Here is a 13,845-nt window from a genome sequence, read left to right on the forward strand (position 1 = left end):
AATGTCTGCTCATCTCTACCAAGTATCTCACCATCATGCACAACAACATTCTCATAATCATCATCTGAACCCACTACGCTATAGTCACTGCCTGTTGGAACTAAACCATCCCGAGTACCTGTGACATCACCCTCTGACGACCTGTATACAATTGTCTCAACTTGAGTATCAAGTTGACCGTTACTATCAATCTGCGTAATATCCATTCCCACTATCTTCTGAAGTATTTTGTGCCCAATATCTTCTTCCAAGCTAGTCTGATTTTTGTCCTTCCTAGATTCGGCTATATTCTGGTCACCAACTGCTGCAAACTCCTTGTAGAGGTTTCTAGATACCTCACTTGTAGAGACCTCTTGCTCCTCTTTGTCTTTGTTTTGTGATGTAGTCCTCTTAAACATGGAAACCATCAATTCATTCATCCTTTTCTGACTTTCATCCAACCTTTTCAAATTTTGTTTAAGCTTCTTCATATCCTTGTCCACTGCTTCTGGGTATTTGAAGTAAACATGATTAACTAACTGATTCAATGTCCAATCTACCCAACAGGATGGCAGGTCAATAGCTTTGATACCACTGTAATAACCCCAATAGGTTATAACTTCTTCAAATACCAAAAAAATTTATATTTCAGTTGTTTGACATTCCGTCAAACACTTTGCAAGCAAGGGCCATCTGACTGATATAACTTTTCAAATTGTTGTAGTGGTTCTTGTTTGGATTTGCCTCAAAGAGAATGCTTACAAAATACTCCAAATTGTCTAAACAATGACCTAACATAAATATGCAACTAATTTTTGGCAATAGTGAATGCATATATGAGTTCTAATCATGAAAATGATCACCTACAGCCAACTGGTATTTTAACAAACAGTTGGCATGCAAGCTAACTGGCTGATAAAAAATGATATATTAACGCTCAAAGACAACTATTAATGACCAGCAATTGTATCTCCTTGATTGAGAATGAGTATCCAATACAATATTCATACTAAGTTAGCCAAGACTCTTGGCATTTACAAAGATATCAAAATATGATGATTGCTGGTAAAGTAATATTCACCTACAACTGCCAATGAAAACTAATGCAACACTAAATATCTAACTTCAATACTCCCCTACAGCAGTACGCTAATCACATGCATGATTAAATACAACTAAAGCCATGGATTGCTGATACCATTGTGAGGAATGTAAAAATGAATGATATATCTAATAATGAATGATAGGTCTGATACGAAATGACAATTACAACAGCACTCTATAGTGAAAGGCAACTATGAAAATACACATCAGACCTGGCATATGAAGTCACCTTAGAGAATAGATGTATTGCAATACCGCTGAACAGAAAATAACTTCCTCAAGTGCCCAAGTCGTGCCTCTCTAGCTGCCGCCCCTGATTGTAGATGGCTGTAATAATTTTCTTTGCTTTTTCGGATTGCTTTTTTTTTTTTTTTTTTTTTTTGTGGTTTTTTGGATTGCTTTTCCAGACTTGCTTTTTCGGCCTGCTTTTTCGGTTCTGCTTTTTCGGCCTGCTTTTTTCGGACTGCTTTTTCGGCCTGCTTTTTTCGAACTGCTTTTTCGGCCTGCTTTTTCGAACTGCTTTTTCGGCCTGCTTTTTTGAACTGCTTTTTCGACCTACTTTTTGTACTCAAATATTTTTTCTCAATGTAGCACAAATAGAAGACTGAAGTATCTTCCTCCCAGCTGCAATAATTCAAGTGATATTTCACACTCTCAAAATCGCGTACCAATTGAGAGTTTTCATTCTCAATGGCCACAAATATTTTTTCTCAATGTAACACAAATAGACGACTGAAGTATCTTCCTCCCAGCTGCAATAATTCAAGTGATATTTCACACCCTCAAAATTGCGTACTAATTGAGAATTTTCGTTCTCAATGGCCAGTTGTGACTACTGCAGAAACCCTAGGCTCCACAATGCACATCAACAAACATCAACATCAACAACAACAAATCTGGATGATTAGAATGAAGCCCGGGGTGCCTATTTATTCTTTTTTCTCCACTTTCTCCAGAAGCTTCTAGAACATTATTTTATTTTATCTATTAAGTGACTTTATAAAAAATACTTTATAATTCAAGTCACTTTATTAAATTAATTAAATATAGAGTTACCTTTTAATATTTATTTATTTGATAACTTTATAAATAATTAACTTAATATCACTTATTTATTTAATTAAAATAATTAATTGGTCATCCTCATTAAATATTCATTATTTTGGACAACCTAATTAATTAAATTAATTAAATCAAATTGCCTCCAAAATGGGGACATGACAAGCAAGCCCTGAATCATGAAGTATAAAACCCTAATTAAATATGACATAGAAGGCTTGGACATTTTGGATTCAATGCACTACCAAATATAGAAAAAATCACTACTGGAACACCTAACTTAAATTCAAACCACAAGAATTTGTAAAGGATGTGCTCTAGGAAAGAATGTAAAAAGATCTTTTCCCCCAAGTGAACACAAATCTAAAACAATTCTAGAACTAGTTCACACTGATTTGTGTGGACCTATGCCAACACTCTCTCTAGGAGGATACTCATACTACATAATCTTTATTGATGAATTTTCTAGGAAAACTTGGATTTGCTTCCTAAAAGTCAAAGAATCAAATGAAATTCTATTAAAATTTAAAGAGTTCAAAGCACTTGTGGAAAATCAAATGTCAAAAAGAATAAAATCTCTAAGATCAGACAATGGGGGCGAATATACCTTTGAAAATTTCAAAGATTTCTACACCTCTGTTGGGACTATGAGGGAGTATACTGTACCTTACAATTCTCAAAAAAATGGAGTGGCAGAAAGGAAAAACAAAACCATTGTTAAAGCAGCAAAAGCTATGCTACTTGATCAAAATCTACACTTCTTATTCTGGACTAAGACCACAAATACTATTATATATATTCAAAACAGATGCCCACACTCAATCCTAGAAAACATAGCCCCTGAAGAAGCCCTTACAGAAATTAAACCTGACCTGAGTCATCTCAGAATATTTGGTTCCCTCGTTTACATTCACATACCTAAAGAAAAAATAACCAAGTTGGAACCATCCGAGAAGTAAGGTATATTTGTTGGATACAGTGAAAACACTAAATGGTAGAGTCTATATACCTGGGCAAAGATTAGTCAGAATTAGTGGAGATGTCAAATTCGAAGAAGACACTGCCTTCAAACTATCTAGAAGTACAGAAGATGAGCCCATCACAGAATTGGATGAAACTCAGCAAATTGAAAATGAGAGGGAGAACATATCAAAATAAAATGAACTATTATCAAACACTGAAGATAGGTACATCTCTAAGATCAAGAAAAGGCCACTATGGGAAAGGAAAATAATTGAAGAGAATAATGTCGAACCAGATGAAATCTCTAGAGAGAGTAAAAAACTAGAAATAAATCATGCTACACTGCACTAGTAACCGAGCTTACAAAATTTGAACCATCAATTGTTGCAAAAGCTCTATCATGTCAAGCATGGAAAGATGCTATGGTCATAGAATATCAACCCATTTTACAAAATTATGTTAGAGATATTGTACCTAGGCCGAAAGACAAATCGGTTGTCTCATCAATGTGGTTATACAAAATCAAGTATGCTTCAAATGGTAGTATTGAAAAACATAAAGCAAGATTTGTTGCATCGGGTTTCTCTCAAAAGGTAAGTATTGATTACGAGGAAATATTTTCTCTAGTTGCTCAATACAATTCAGTAAGGACAATTATTGCAATTGCAACATCCAAAGGATGGAAGATACATCAAATGGATGTCAAGACCGCATTTCTGAATGGTGTCATTAATGAAGAAGTATATAGCGAACAACCTTAAGGTTTCGATATAATAGACAAAAACCTATATGTATGTAAACTAAAGAAAGCTCATTATGGCCTTAAACAAGCACCATGAGCTTGGTATGAAAGGATAGATAGCTATCTCTCCAAACTAGGATACTCCAAAAAATGAAGCTGATTCTAACCTATATTTCAAAATATCTAATGGTGACATGTTAATTCTTGTTCTCTATGTTGATGACTTATTAATAACAGGTGAAGATCCTCTAATTGAAAAATGCAAACAAGATCTTGTGGCTCAATTTGAAATGAAGAATCTAGGCCTACTACACTATTTTTTGGGTCTAGAAGTATGTCAAAAGAAATATCAAATTTTCCTAAATCAAGGGAAGTACACCCATGATATCTTGACTAGATTTGGTATGATGGACTACAAGCCCCTAGCGACTTCTATGGAAATAAATCTACACAAGTTAAAAGAAGAAGCAGTGAATTCAAAATCTATTTATCCCACTCTCTACAGACAGATCATTGGATCACTCATGTATTGGGTAAACACTAGGCTTGATATCTATTATGCAACCAATGTATTAAGCCATTTCATGTGTGAACCAAAGAAGATTCATTTGATGGCTGCTAAATATATCTTGAGATATCTACGTGGTACTATTGGTCTTGGTTTGAAGTAAAAAAATGTTGAGATAAAACTTGAAGGATATATTGATTCTAATTGGGTTGGTTGTTCCATAAACCGCAAAAGTACTACAAGGTGTTGCTTTAGTCTTGAGTCAGCAATGATATCTTGGTTCAGCAGCAAACAACCAACAATTTCCTTGAGTTCCACCGAAGCTGAATATGTGGCAACCTCCATGGGAGCTCGTGAAGTAGTATGGTTGAGAAAGCTATTATTTGGGCTATTCGGAAAGCAACTAAGCTCCACAATGATCCATTGTCATAACCAAAGCTGCATCAAACTTTCTATTAATCCTATCTTTCAAAATCGATCAAAGCACATTGAGCCTCCATATACATAAAAGATATGGTTGATAGAAATGTTATCAAACTAATTTGTATCAGCACTGATGAGCAAAATGCTGACATTTTCACCAAGCCCTTGCAAGGTTGAAAAGAGAATACTTCAAAGGTAAACTTGGTATGACAAGTTTGTAAATACATTTTTTAATTTATTATATTCATGAATAATTGAAAATTAAATTTTTGCATTTGTGTGTTATGAAAGGTGACGATCTTTTATTTGTGTGAGGTCACTATTGTAAGGTGACGACCTTATCAATAGTTTGACCTATCTCCTAGATATGCTACATTAAATTGTAGTACCTAAATATACTAGATGTCTAGGAGCAATTGTTATCATGGTTCTTTGGGCTGGATTTTGGCGGACACCATGATAATCTACTCATCATGGTTCTTTGGGCCGGATTTTGCCAGACACCATGTTAACTAATTTGTTATGTTTCTTTGGGATGGATCTTGCCGGACACCATGATATAGTTACTATCATAGACCACACTTAAGGTGGTGTTTAAACTTATGTTAAAAGTTATGGAAATTGCTTCAATTCCCTCTTTGCTAAACAGGGAGTGTTGAGAAATTTAGCCTCACAGTGAATTGAAGACAATTCTCTCTCTATATAATATATGTTAATACATATGTGTTGATGAAAGTCTGATCTAATACACACACACACACACATATATCGTCATCATCAACATATATATATTTCATATACCAAAGGCATATTACTAAACCTTGCCAAGTATCAGATTTATCTAGACCAATTAGCAGTCAAGTATTGACCCTCATTAATAATGATGTTACAAACTGAAACGACAAGTAATGTGTAAACAGTTGCAAGAATTAATAAGTATGACCATGTAGTGTCATGACCCTACGTGTGTAAGCCTTTCAACTTATATTTATATGACATTTGAAGACTGCTGTGAATCATCAATAACACTGGCAACGAGAATCACAGTCTTCAAGTACAACAATTCAATCTGCAATCTATCTCCTATACAGTATGCTATATATATATATGCTCTCATCAAAGTTCACAGTCCCTGCAAAAGAAGAATATGAAACTTACATCAGAAGTATAATAGAATTGTATATATAATTCTCAAGAGTAATTTGAATAATTCTCTAATCAGTACAGTAATTTCTGCTAATATAATTTAGTTCAGTCTCTACCAACATCAATGTATATATACTTAACAAACTCTGTAACATTTCTTCTCAAGTTCACATTGTTGATTCTTTCACCATAAGCACTTCGGCTTTGTCTTATAACATCTTGGGTGGAGGAGGGCAAGGTTCGTGTTGAGCCTAATAAATATGAGGATTACAAAAACAATGCCACACTTTGGCACGTTTGCAAAGGAGGAATTGACCAGTTTATCAAATTTATGATAGGTTCTGATGAGAACCTTTCTCGACAATCTGTCTTTTCCTCGGTTGAGAGAAGAGTTACTATGGGGTAATCTCATTTGAGATGAATAAAGAGGTCATTTCCCAAGCCACAAGCCTCTAAACAGAAGGGCAGAAATAGAAGAAGAGCAGGCTTCTGACATGGCCATCCTCAATCAATTCTTCCACATAAAGTAATAAGTTGTTAAATTTTGGGAGGATTTGAACGGGAGAAATCGCCAGAGTCCAGAAACTAGGTGTGTATGATTGTCATGAAATATTTTACCCTAGAAGGAAGATTTGGGGTTTATTTCTATTATTGTATGCGTTTTAAAACCACTTCAAAATCATGATGTTATTTCTATTCCATTTTTCCTTCTTCACTCACTAGAAAGTATTGTTAAGTCACATGGTTGGAAAAATAGGGTAAAAAAGATACCATTTTGCACCCCAAGGCCTTATGTTTAGGTTATATCACTTTCATCTTGTGCTCTGTCCACCATGGGCCAAAACTGCGCAGGAAACCCTTGCTTCCTCAACTCCATCATTGGCTAGTTTGATGGACTCTCCTGGCCCAAGTAAAAAGAAATGTAGTAAGAAGCCCAAAATCCCCAAGTCTCCCTGGACAATTCTCCCAAAACAGTGTCTATGGAGATAACAAAAGGTGAGAAGAGAAACAATCCCCTTTCAAATCCAAAGACCAAAGCCCCAGAGGAGGCCAAATTTAACATTAAACAAATTGAATCAGATGAAGGTCATGGAAGAGACAAGTACCCCCTCTACTCTGCTAGACTTGTGACCAAGCCTCCTGAGAAGGGAAAGAATTTGAAAGAAGATTCAGAGTCAGAGGATTCTAGGGGTAGTGAAAGCAAGAAGAAGAGAAAATTTCAGTGAAAGAGGCCCACTCTGCTACTTCCAGTAGCTCCTCCCATGTCTTGGAAAGCTTTAAAACTGAGTCTATTGACCTCACACATAATGTGGAGACTGAGAACAAGATCATGTCTCCTATTGAGGACAAGGAGAATCCCACAGCTGAAGGGGATTGTGGTAGATGTGCAACTGTTTGGGAAGAGATTGAAAAAATTAAAAGAAAATTACTAGTATGGATGATAGGTTCTAGTAGGTTTCGCATTTTTCCCTTGAAAGGGATGCACCCCTCGTCTGCCACTCTTATGTTTACTACAGAGGGACATTTTGGGTGGGAAGGACACTGAAGATGGTGACTTTAAGAAATGTTTGAAGTTTCTGACCAAGGTCTGGGCATGGATGATGTTGTTGAAGAATGCACACGAAAGAAGGCTTACTGTTTTGGTTCTTGTTCTATTTTTGTTGTATTTCTGATGATGGCTCTGAAAGCACAGTTTTAGTTTTGGTGGTCTTTATTGATACTCTGTTGTTGTCTCTAATTTGTTGGTATGGCTCTGTGTGGCCTTTGCTAAAAACTTTTAATGTTTATTATGCTTGTAATACTTGAGGTAGTATGGTTATGTCAGTTGCACTGTTTTTAGGCTTTAGCAATTACAACTGGCAGGTTTTTAATGATTTTTTATATGCGGAAGTCCTGGTAACTATTTAGTTTTAACGTTTTTTTATATTGTCTTATCATTGTGTTGACAATGTGAATCTGTTGATTGTTGCCCTTTGGGCATTCTACTAAGGGACAACACCCTGATTTTGGTTTCTTTAGCATATTGTGTTGAACTACAAATCAATATACCGAACAAAGCCCACTTAAATAATTTTTTTCATCTTCAAATTTTCATAAAATTTTCATAAATTTTCATAAAATTATCATTTATCTTTAGATTAACTGGTGTGATGAACTGTTATACAGGATAGAGAAGCAGGAGATGATCCAGATATTAAAGATGTCCTGAAAGCTTGTTGCACTTCGTGAAATACATGGGAAATGTATTAGGTGTATATGATAACGTTCATGAGGATTTCGCGAAATCCCTTTTGGTATCATTATAAGGGATCTCTCTCTCTCTCTCTCTCTCTCACACACACACACACACACACAAAGCCTCCCCTCCTGCCAGCCCCTTCTTTCTACCACGAACATGTGGACACACATGAATAAACCATCTGTTGGCATGATGATGCATAAATTACAAGGTGACTTGCAGAAATTGTCTACTGATTTTGCATTGCATATCAAATAAATTTTAATGAAACAATATTTTTTTATAAAGTTAAGATTTTATCACCTGGAAACACATGATACTGGCAGCTGTCAATTGTAAAAATAATTATCACATGCGTTGGGCCTGAATAATGCAACTGCGATTCCTTGTTTTTATGTGTAAGCTATTTTGAATTATTTGGTGAATATGATATAGACTACATTCTTTCTTCTGACTTATATGCCCGAGCATTTCTACAATGTAAACTTGTAACTGAGTTTGATGAGCTGGATTATCCATCCATGTTTACAATCAAATATAATTAAAATATGACTACACAACAATATAGAAAGGAAATAAGAAAGAAGCATTCTAATTGAAAACTTGAATACTTGAGTGAAATTTGGATCTTGGTTATCAAAAAATCTTCTACCAATTCTTGATAGATGCTACATAATGTTCAACGTCACTCTGTTCTTGAAGACATTAACTAACTTTGCAAAATCTACTCTAACCTAAATATTATGCATCATGTGATACTGAAGACAGATTATGTTTGATTCAACACACGGTGCATCAAAAGATTAATGAAAAAACTCAAGTATAGGTGTGTTAACATTATGTTTGAAGCGAATTCATTTACTACCTATCTCCAAGCTAGCTCAGTAGCGTTGTTCTCTATTCACCCAATAGTTAAAGAGAGTGCATTATTAGAAACTGATAAAGGTACTTTCTCATAATCTTTGCATGGTGCACCTTAGATTTATCAATGCAAATATTTATGTTAGAGAATACCTTATGTATGATATCCATTGTGACATTCTGTCAAAAGGGAAAATAGAAATGAAGTAATAGATAAAAACTACTTCAAATTTTATGTACAATGCTGCACACGAGTCTGCTTGTAATGGTGTTGTCTTAAAAATGTTGCCATCACAAATAATATTTTTTGTTGCAATTCTAAGTGTTGTATTTGTTACCCAGTTCAACCTATGAGCTTCAATTAATATATTGAACATGATATAGCATTCTCCATTTTTCTTTGATAATTAGTGACCATTTCTATAAATTTAAGATAAAGTACACTACATACAAAATCAATTATGGGAATAAAAGATTACCCCTCGGTAGTCATTCCCCTCCATTTTGATTGCGTGTCTATTGACTGATTTGTATAGGCATCCATGTTGGTTAACCCTTACAATCCCAAAAGTGGCGGCTTTTTATGCCTTTTTATCATTTAATTTAATATATTTACTGACTACAAATTGAAAATTTTTTGAGAGCTCATAACTAGTTATGACATCTCTTCTCCTTTCATAGACTCATCATGTCTAGTTTAATTAAAAATTTGATTGAATGAATGACAGCTTTTAATAATGTACATGGGGCAAAACAACCTATGGGACCCATAGATCGCTAGCAAACAAAAATAAGCAAGAAAAGTCCAAAATATAAGGCTTCTACCTCCCAAATCTCGTTTTCTTATACAACTTGAATCTTTAGTTGTGTATCCTGATTAGGAAATTAGTAACACTAATAGTAATAATATATTCTTCTTTAAACAACTTATTCAAGGTGTTCACTTTTAGTGTATTGATGTAATTGACTCGAATATCGTTGAAGGCTGAGCACTCTATGATGTAACTCCACTACTTATTGAGTGCAATAACATCATCTTTTGTATGCCCACTCTTCTTCGTTAGGTATTCTTCATCTTTTGGTTTCAGAGCTTTGCTAGTGAAAACTACTCATCTTGAAAATTCACATTTCTATTTTCTATTTTATTTTCATTTCTATATAGTTCATTTGAGCATGATTATGCACAAGATTAAAATGTTTGATGTGGTACCCATTTTTCTCCCAAGATGCCCAACCCATATGTTTTCCTTGCATTTTTCTTGAACAAGTTTTTTCCTTCTCTGTTGATGTTTGGGCACTTAGTCAATGTAATATCACACTTAAATTCAAGTGTAACACTGTAAATGGTGCACACTTCTTAAAGGTGTCCAATTGCATGCTTCCTTAGCATCCATTTTAGTGTGCATTCATTCTTCCATGTAGCATAAGAATTTGCTATACATTTAATTAATAAATATTTAAATATTTGTCCTCTCTTAACTTTATTTGCATGTAAGTTTTTTTGGGAGACATATTTCCTGTAACGCCCCGCTCGGGAACCCAAGAGAAATAAACCTAACATGTTACAATGTTTACTGAACTATTTTTTTTTTTTGAAGTTTAAACAACATCAAGATAACATTAATGCGGAAGCAATATGAACATACACAACAAATACACATTTGCAATTACAGATATAGTTTCAATTCCTCAAAGGTTCTTTTACGTTGAGTCACATTTAATAATCTTAAATTAATTAGTTTAAGTTTCAAGTACAATGTCTCAAGATCATAAAAGAATAACAGATACATAGTCGCATAAGCAAATGCATAAGTATAAACAATACAATGAAAGTACATCCAATCAATAACATCCACTGCACATGTCGCAGGGTATGTGAAAATAGATACTGTACAACAGAATACATGATAACATATATACTTCATCTGAAAAGAAGTCTCTGAGATAAGAAGTAAGAATGATAAAGGTACATCTTCTACAACGAACATCCAACAGCTGGCAATGTGAAGGGGAACCCAAATGGTAAGAAGGCACTACCTCCCGACCGCGTGGTTACCTAGTCAGGCTTTCACTCCCACCATGCAGGGAAGATAATGAACGATCCACAAACGGCTATCAAACATAAAACACTCCTAGGCATGGAATACCTACTAGCCAAAACTATCTCAAAGGTAACACATACTACTCAAGAAGATAAAATAATCCAAAAGTAAGAACACTCAAACCAATACCGACACCACATAACCAAACATCATACACGAACCAAGTATAAACCAAATACCAAGATCATAAGATAAAGTCAACGAAAGATAATCATCTCAAGTCAAAAGCCACATGTCAAAAGTACAACCATGAATCACCAATCATCATCAATGAAAGTAAATAACCATAATGAACATATCCAACAATAAATACACCACATCCAACAGTAAGTACACCACTAGAGATTCACAAAATCTATAGAGGAGACTCAGCTACATACTAGGGAGTGTCATCACATGGCTGCTTAAGTTACCCTGGACTGATCTCTTAAGAGACCCTCAAGCGTTGAGTTACCCTGGACTGGTTACTTTGAACCCTGGACCCTCAACATCACACATATGGAAACTAGAAAGCCCTCTCAAGAAGACGAGGCACTCTTCTCATTCCCATCCTTAGTCTATACAAGCACTAAAGGCATGGGTAGATCAAAAATCTCTAACTTATCTTTTTAGTGTGTTTTCCCTCCATAAATTTTAATTACTAGATTATCACTTAATACATAACTTGCATTAGGGTACCCTGGTACTAACCACTTTGGGTCTCGGACCCCTATGCAAGCCACTCCCAAGTCATGTCCCTAAACAACCTCTCCTAAGCACATAAAAACATAGTTGTGTCCCATACCACAACACCCATAAAGATCAAACTCGGCTCCTTAACAGGCAACCTGAAATAAGATGGATCTCCCATCCAAGTACGCATAAAAGTTCCACAAGGTATAAACCCAATTTGAATCACAAAGCACATCATGACATCCAACCACAAAAATAGCATCAAAGAAATCCGACAAAGCCTCTAGTGTACATCCTAGACTGGTCAAGATCTAAACAACCCCAAAAACCAAAAGCATAGACAATACACGCAAAACAATACAATTTATAGTTGGGTTTGATTTGAAAAGACATAATAGAGTCAAAAATAACGTTTTTAATTTGTATTTCAATGAACGTTTCAAGTGTATAAGATCCTCCGTTAATCCTGCCCAATAATCCATTCATTTATTGACTCATATTAAAATTACCCCAACAGACTAAGAATAATCATCCATTCATTTAGGTTATAAAAGTGACAATTAACAATTACAATTTATCAATATCATGGATTAAATAAATAGATTTCTATCTTAGTCAAATAACTTTCATTATTAATAATTCTCTAATTAGATCAAATCTAATTCAATTAATTAATAATTTATTTAATTATAAATAAAACATTATTAAATAATTTTAAAAAAAAAATCTATTAATAATATTATTAATACAATTACCATAAATATCAAACCTGATAATTATTATTATTGATTAAAATAATAATTAACACATATAAAAATAACTATGATCAAGTATTATTAAATTAACTAATAATAATTGAAAACTTTATAAATCGAAATCAATATATATATATATATATATATATATATATATATATATATATATATATATATATATATATATATATTTATATATAACTGTTAAAAAAATAACAACATATAAAACAAATTATAAACAAAATCGCACTATTATATAAGTCGTGCGGCAGCCTTAAAACTCTGCCGCAGGCTTTAAAAAGGCACCGCAGGTACCTGCGATCCGTAGGTACCTGTGATCTGCAGTACTCTGCGTGACAACCGAACAAGGGGGGGGGGGGTACTCCCAAAAACAAATTTTTTTATTTTATTTTAAATTTGTATATTTTTTTTTCATAACACATAAAATGTGTTTTTAGTAATGTATTTTGTTTTTACTTTTAAAGAAAACAATCCAAATACATTAAATTATACTAATATTATTTTTAAATATATTTCTTTTTAAAATAATAAAAATTTATATATAAAAAATAAAACTTCTTTTACTTCTTATAATTTAATTTACTTTAATTTTTATTTTTTTTTAAATTTAAATATCATCAGCAAATATAGTCTGGTAGAGAAGACACAACAAACCATTCGAATTTCTAATTTTAAATCTTTCTTTTTATTTCAAACCCTAATCTCCATTTAATGCTAATTTCTTTCACATGTAGAACGATGTTTTCTAAAAGTTTGTTTCAATTTGGATTCACAGATGAAATCAAATCGCAAAAGATTCAGAAGAAAGGTAGCAAGATTCATTCAATAAAATTTGAGAAAGCAATTTCCAACAAGCACGAAGAAGACAAAGATCCGAAAGTGTTTTTAGAATGGTTCACAAACCCTACCTTGATCTGATGCTAACAATTTGGTGAAACCCTTGCTAATCCGAACCCTTCCAAGCTTCCAAAGATTTCTTTGTTCCCCTTTCCAAAAGTGTGTTCCCTAAAAACCTGTGTGTGCAATAATGACCCAAAACCCTCTAATATAGAATCTAATTACCTTTTAGGGCTTCTGTCCCCACAACTCTAAAATAATAATTACTTTATTTAATTAATTCATTCATGCACAATTAATTTCCCTTTTAATTAAAATTATTATTTTATTATTCCTTTCATGCACGTTAAGTGAATTGTTAAATTACTTTATTTAACTTTTCACTTTACTTTAAATAAATTTATAACTTTTTAAATCTCATGTGCACATTATTA

The 13,845-nt window shown here is 33.7% G+C and overlaps 1 protein-coding gene across 1 annotated transcript in view; it reads left to right on the forward strand.

Moving 5' to 3' along the window:
* The window catches only part of LOC149539807 (thioredoxin-like protein AAED1, chloroplastic), a 208,170-nt gene extending 199,549 nt beyond the window's left edge, over nucleotides 1-8,621 (forward strand). The window contains exon 9 of the mRNA XM_089801003.1: nucleotides 8,091-8,621. Coding sequence (XP_089657129.1) covers nucleotides 8,091-8,153 — 63 coding nt within the window. The 3' untranslated portion in view covers nucleotides 8,154-8,621. The remainder of the gene's footprint in view (nucleotides 1-8,090) is intronic.
* Nucleotides 8,622-13,845: the final 5,224 nt, after the last annotated feature.

The sequence above is a fragment of the Cupressus sempervirens genome, chromosome 9 (assembly GCF_028749045.1).
Source record: "Cupressus sempervirens isolate cs-2001-9-10 chromosome 9, ASM2874904v1, whole genome shotgun sequence".
NCBI lineage: Eukaryota > Viridiplantae > Streptophyta > Pinopsida > Cupressales > Cupressaceae > Cupressus > Cupressus sempervirens.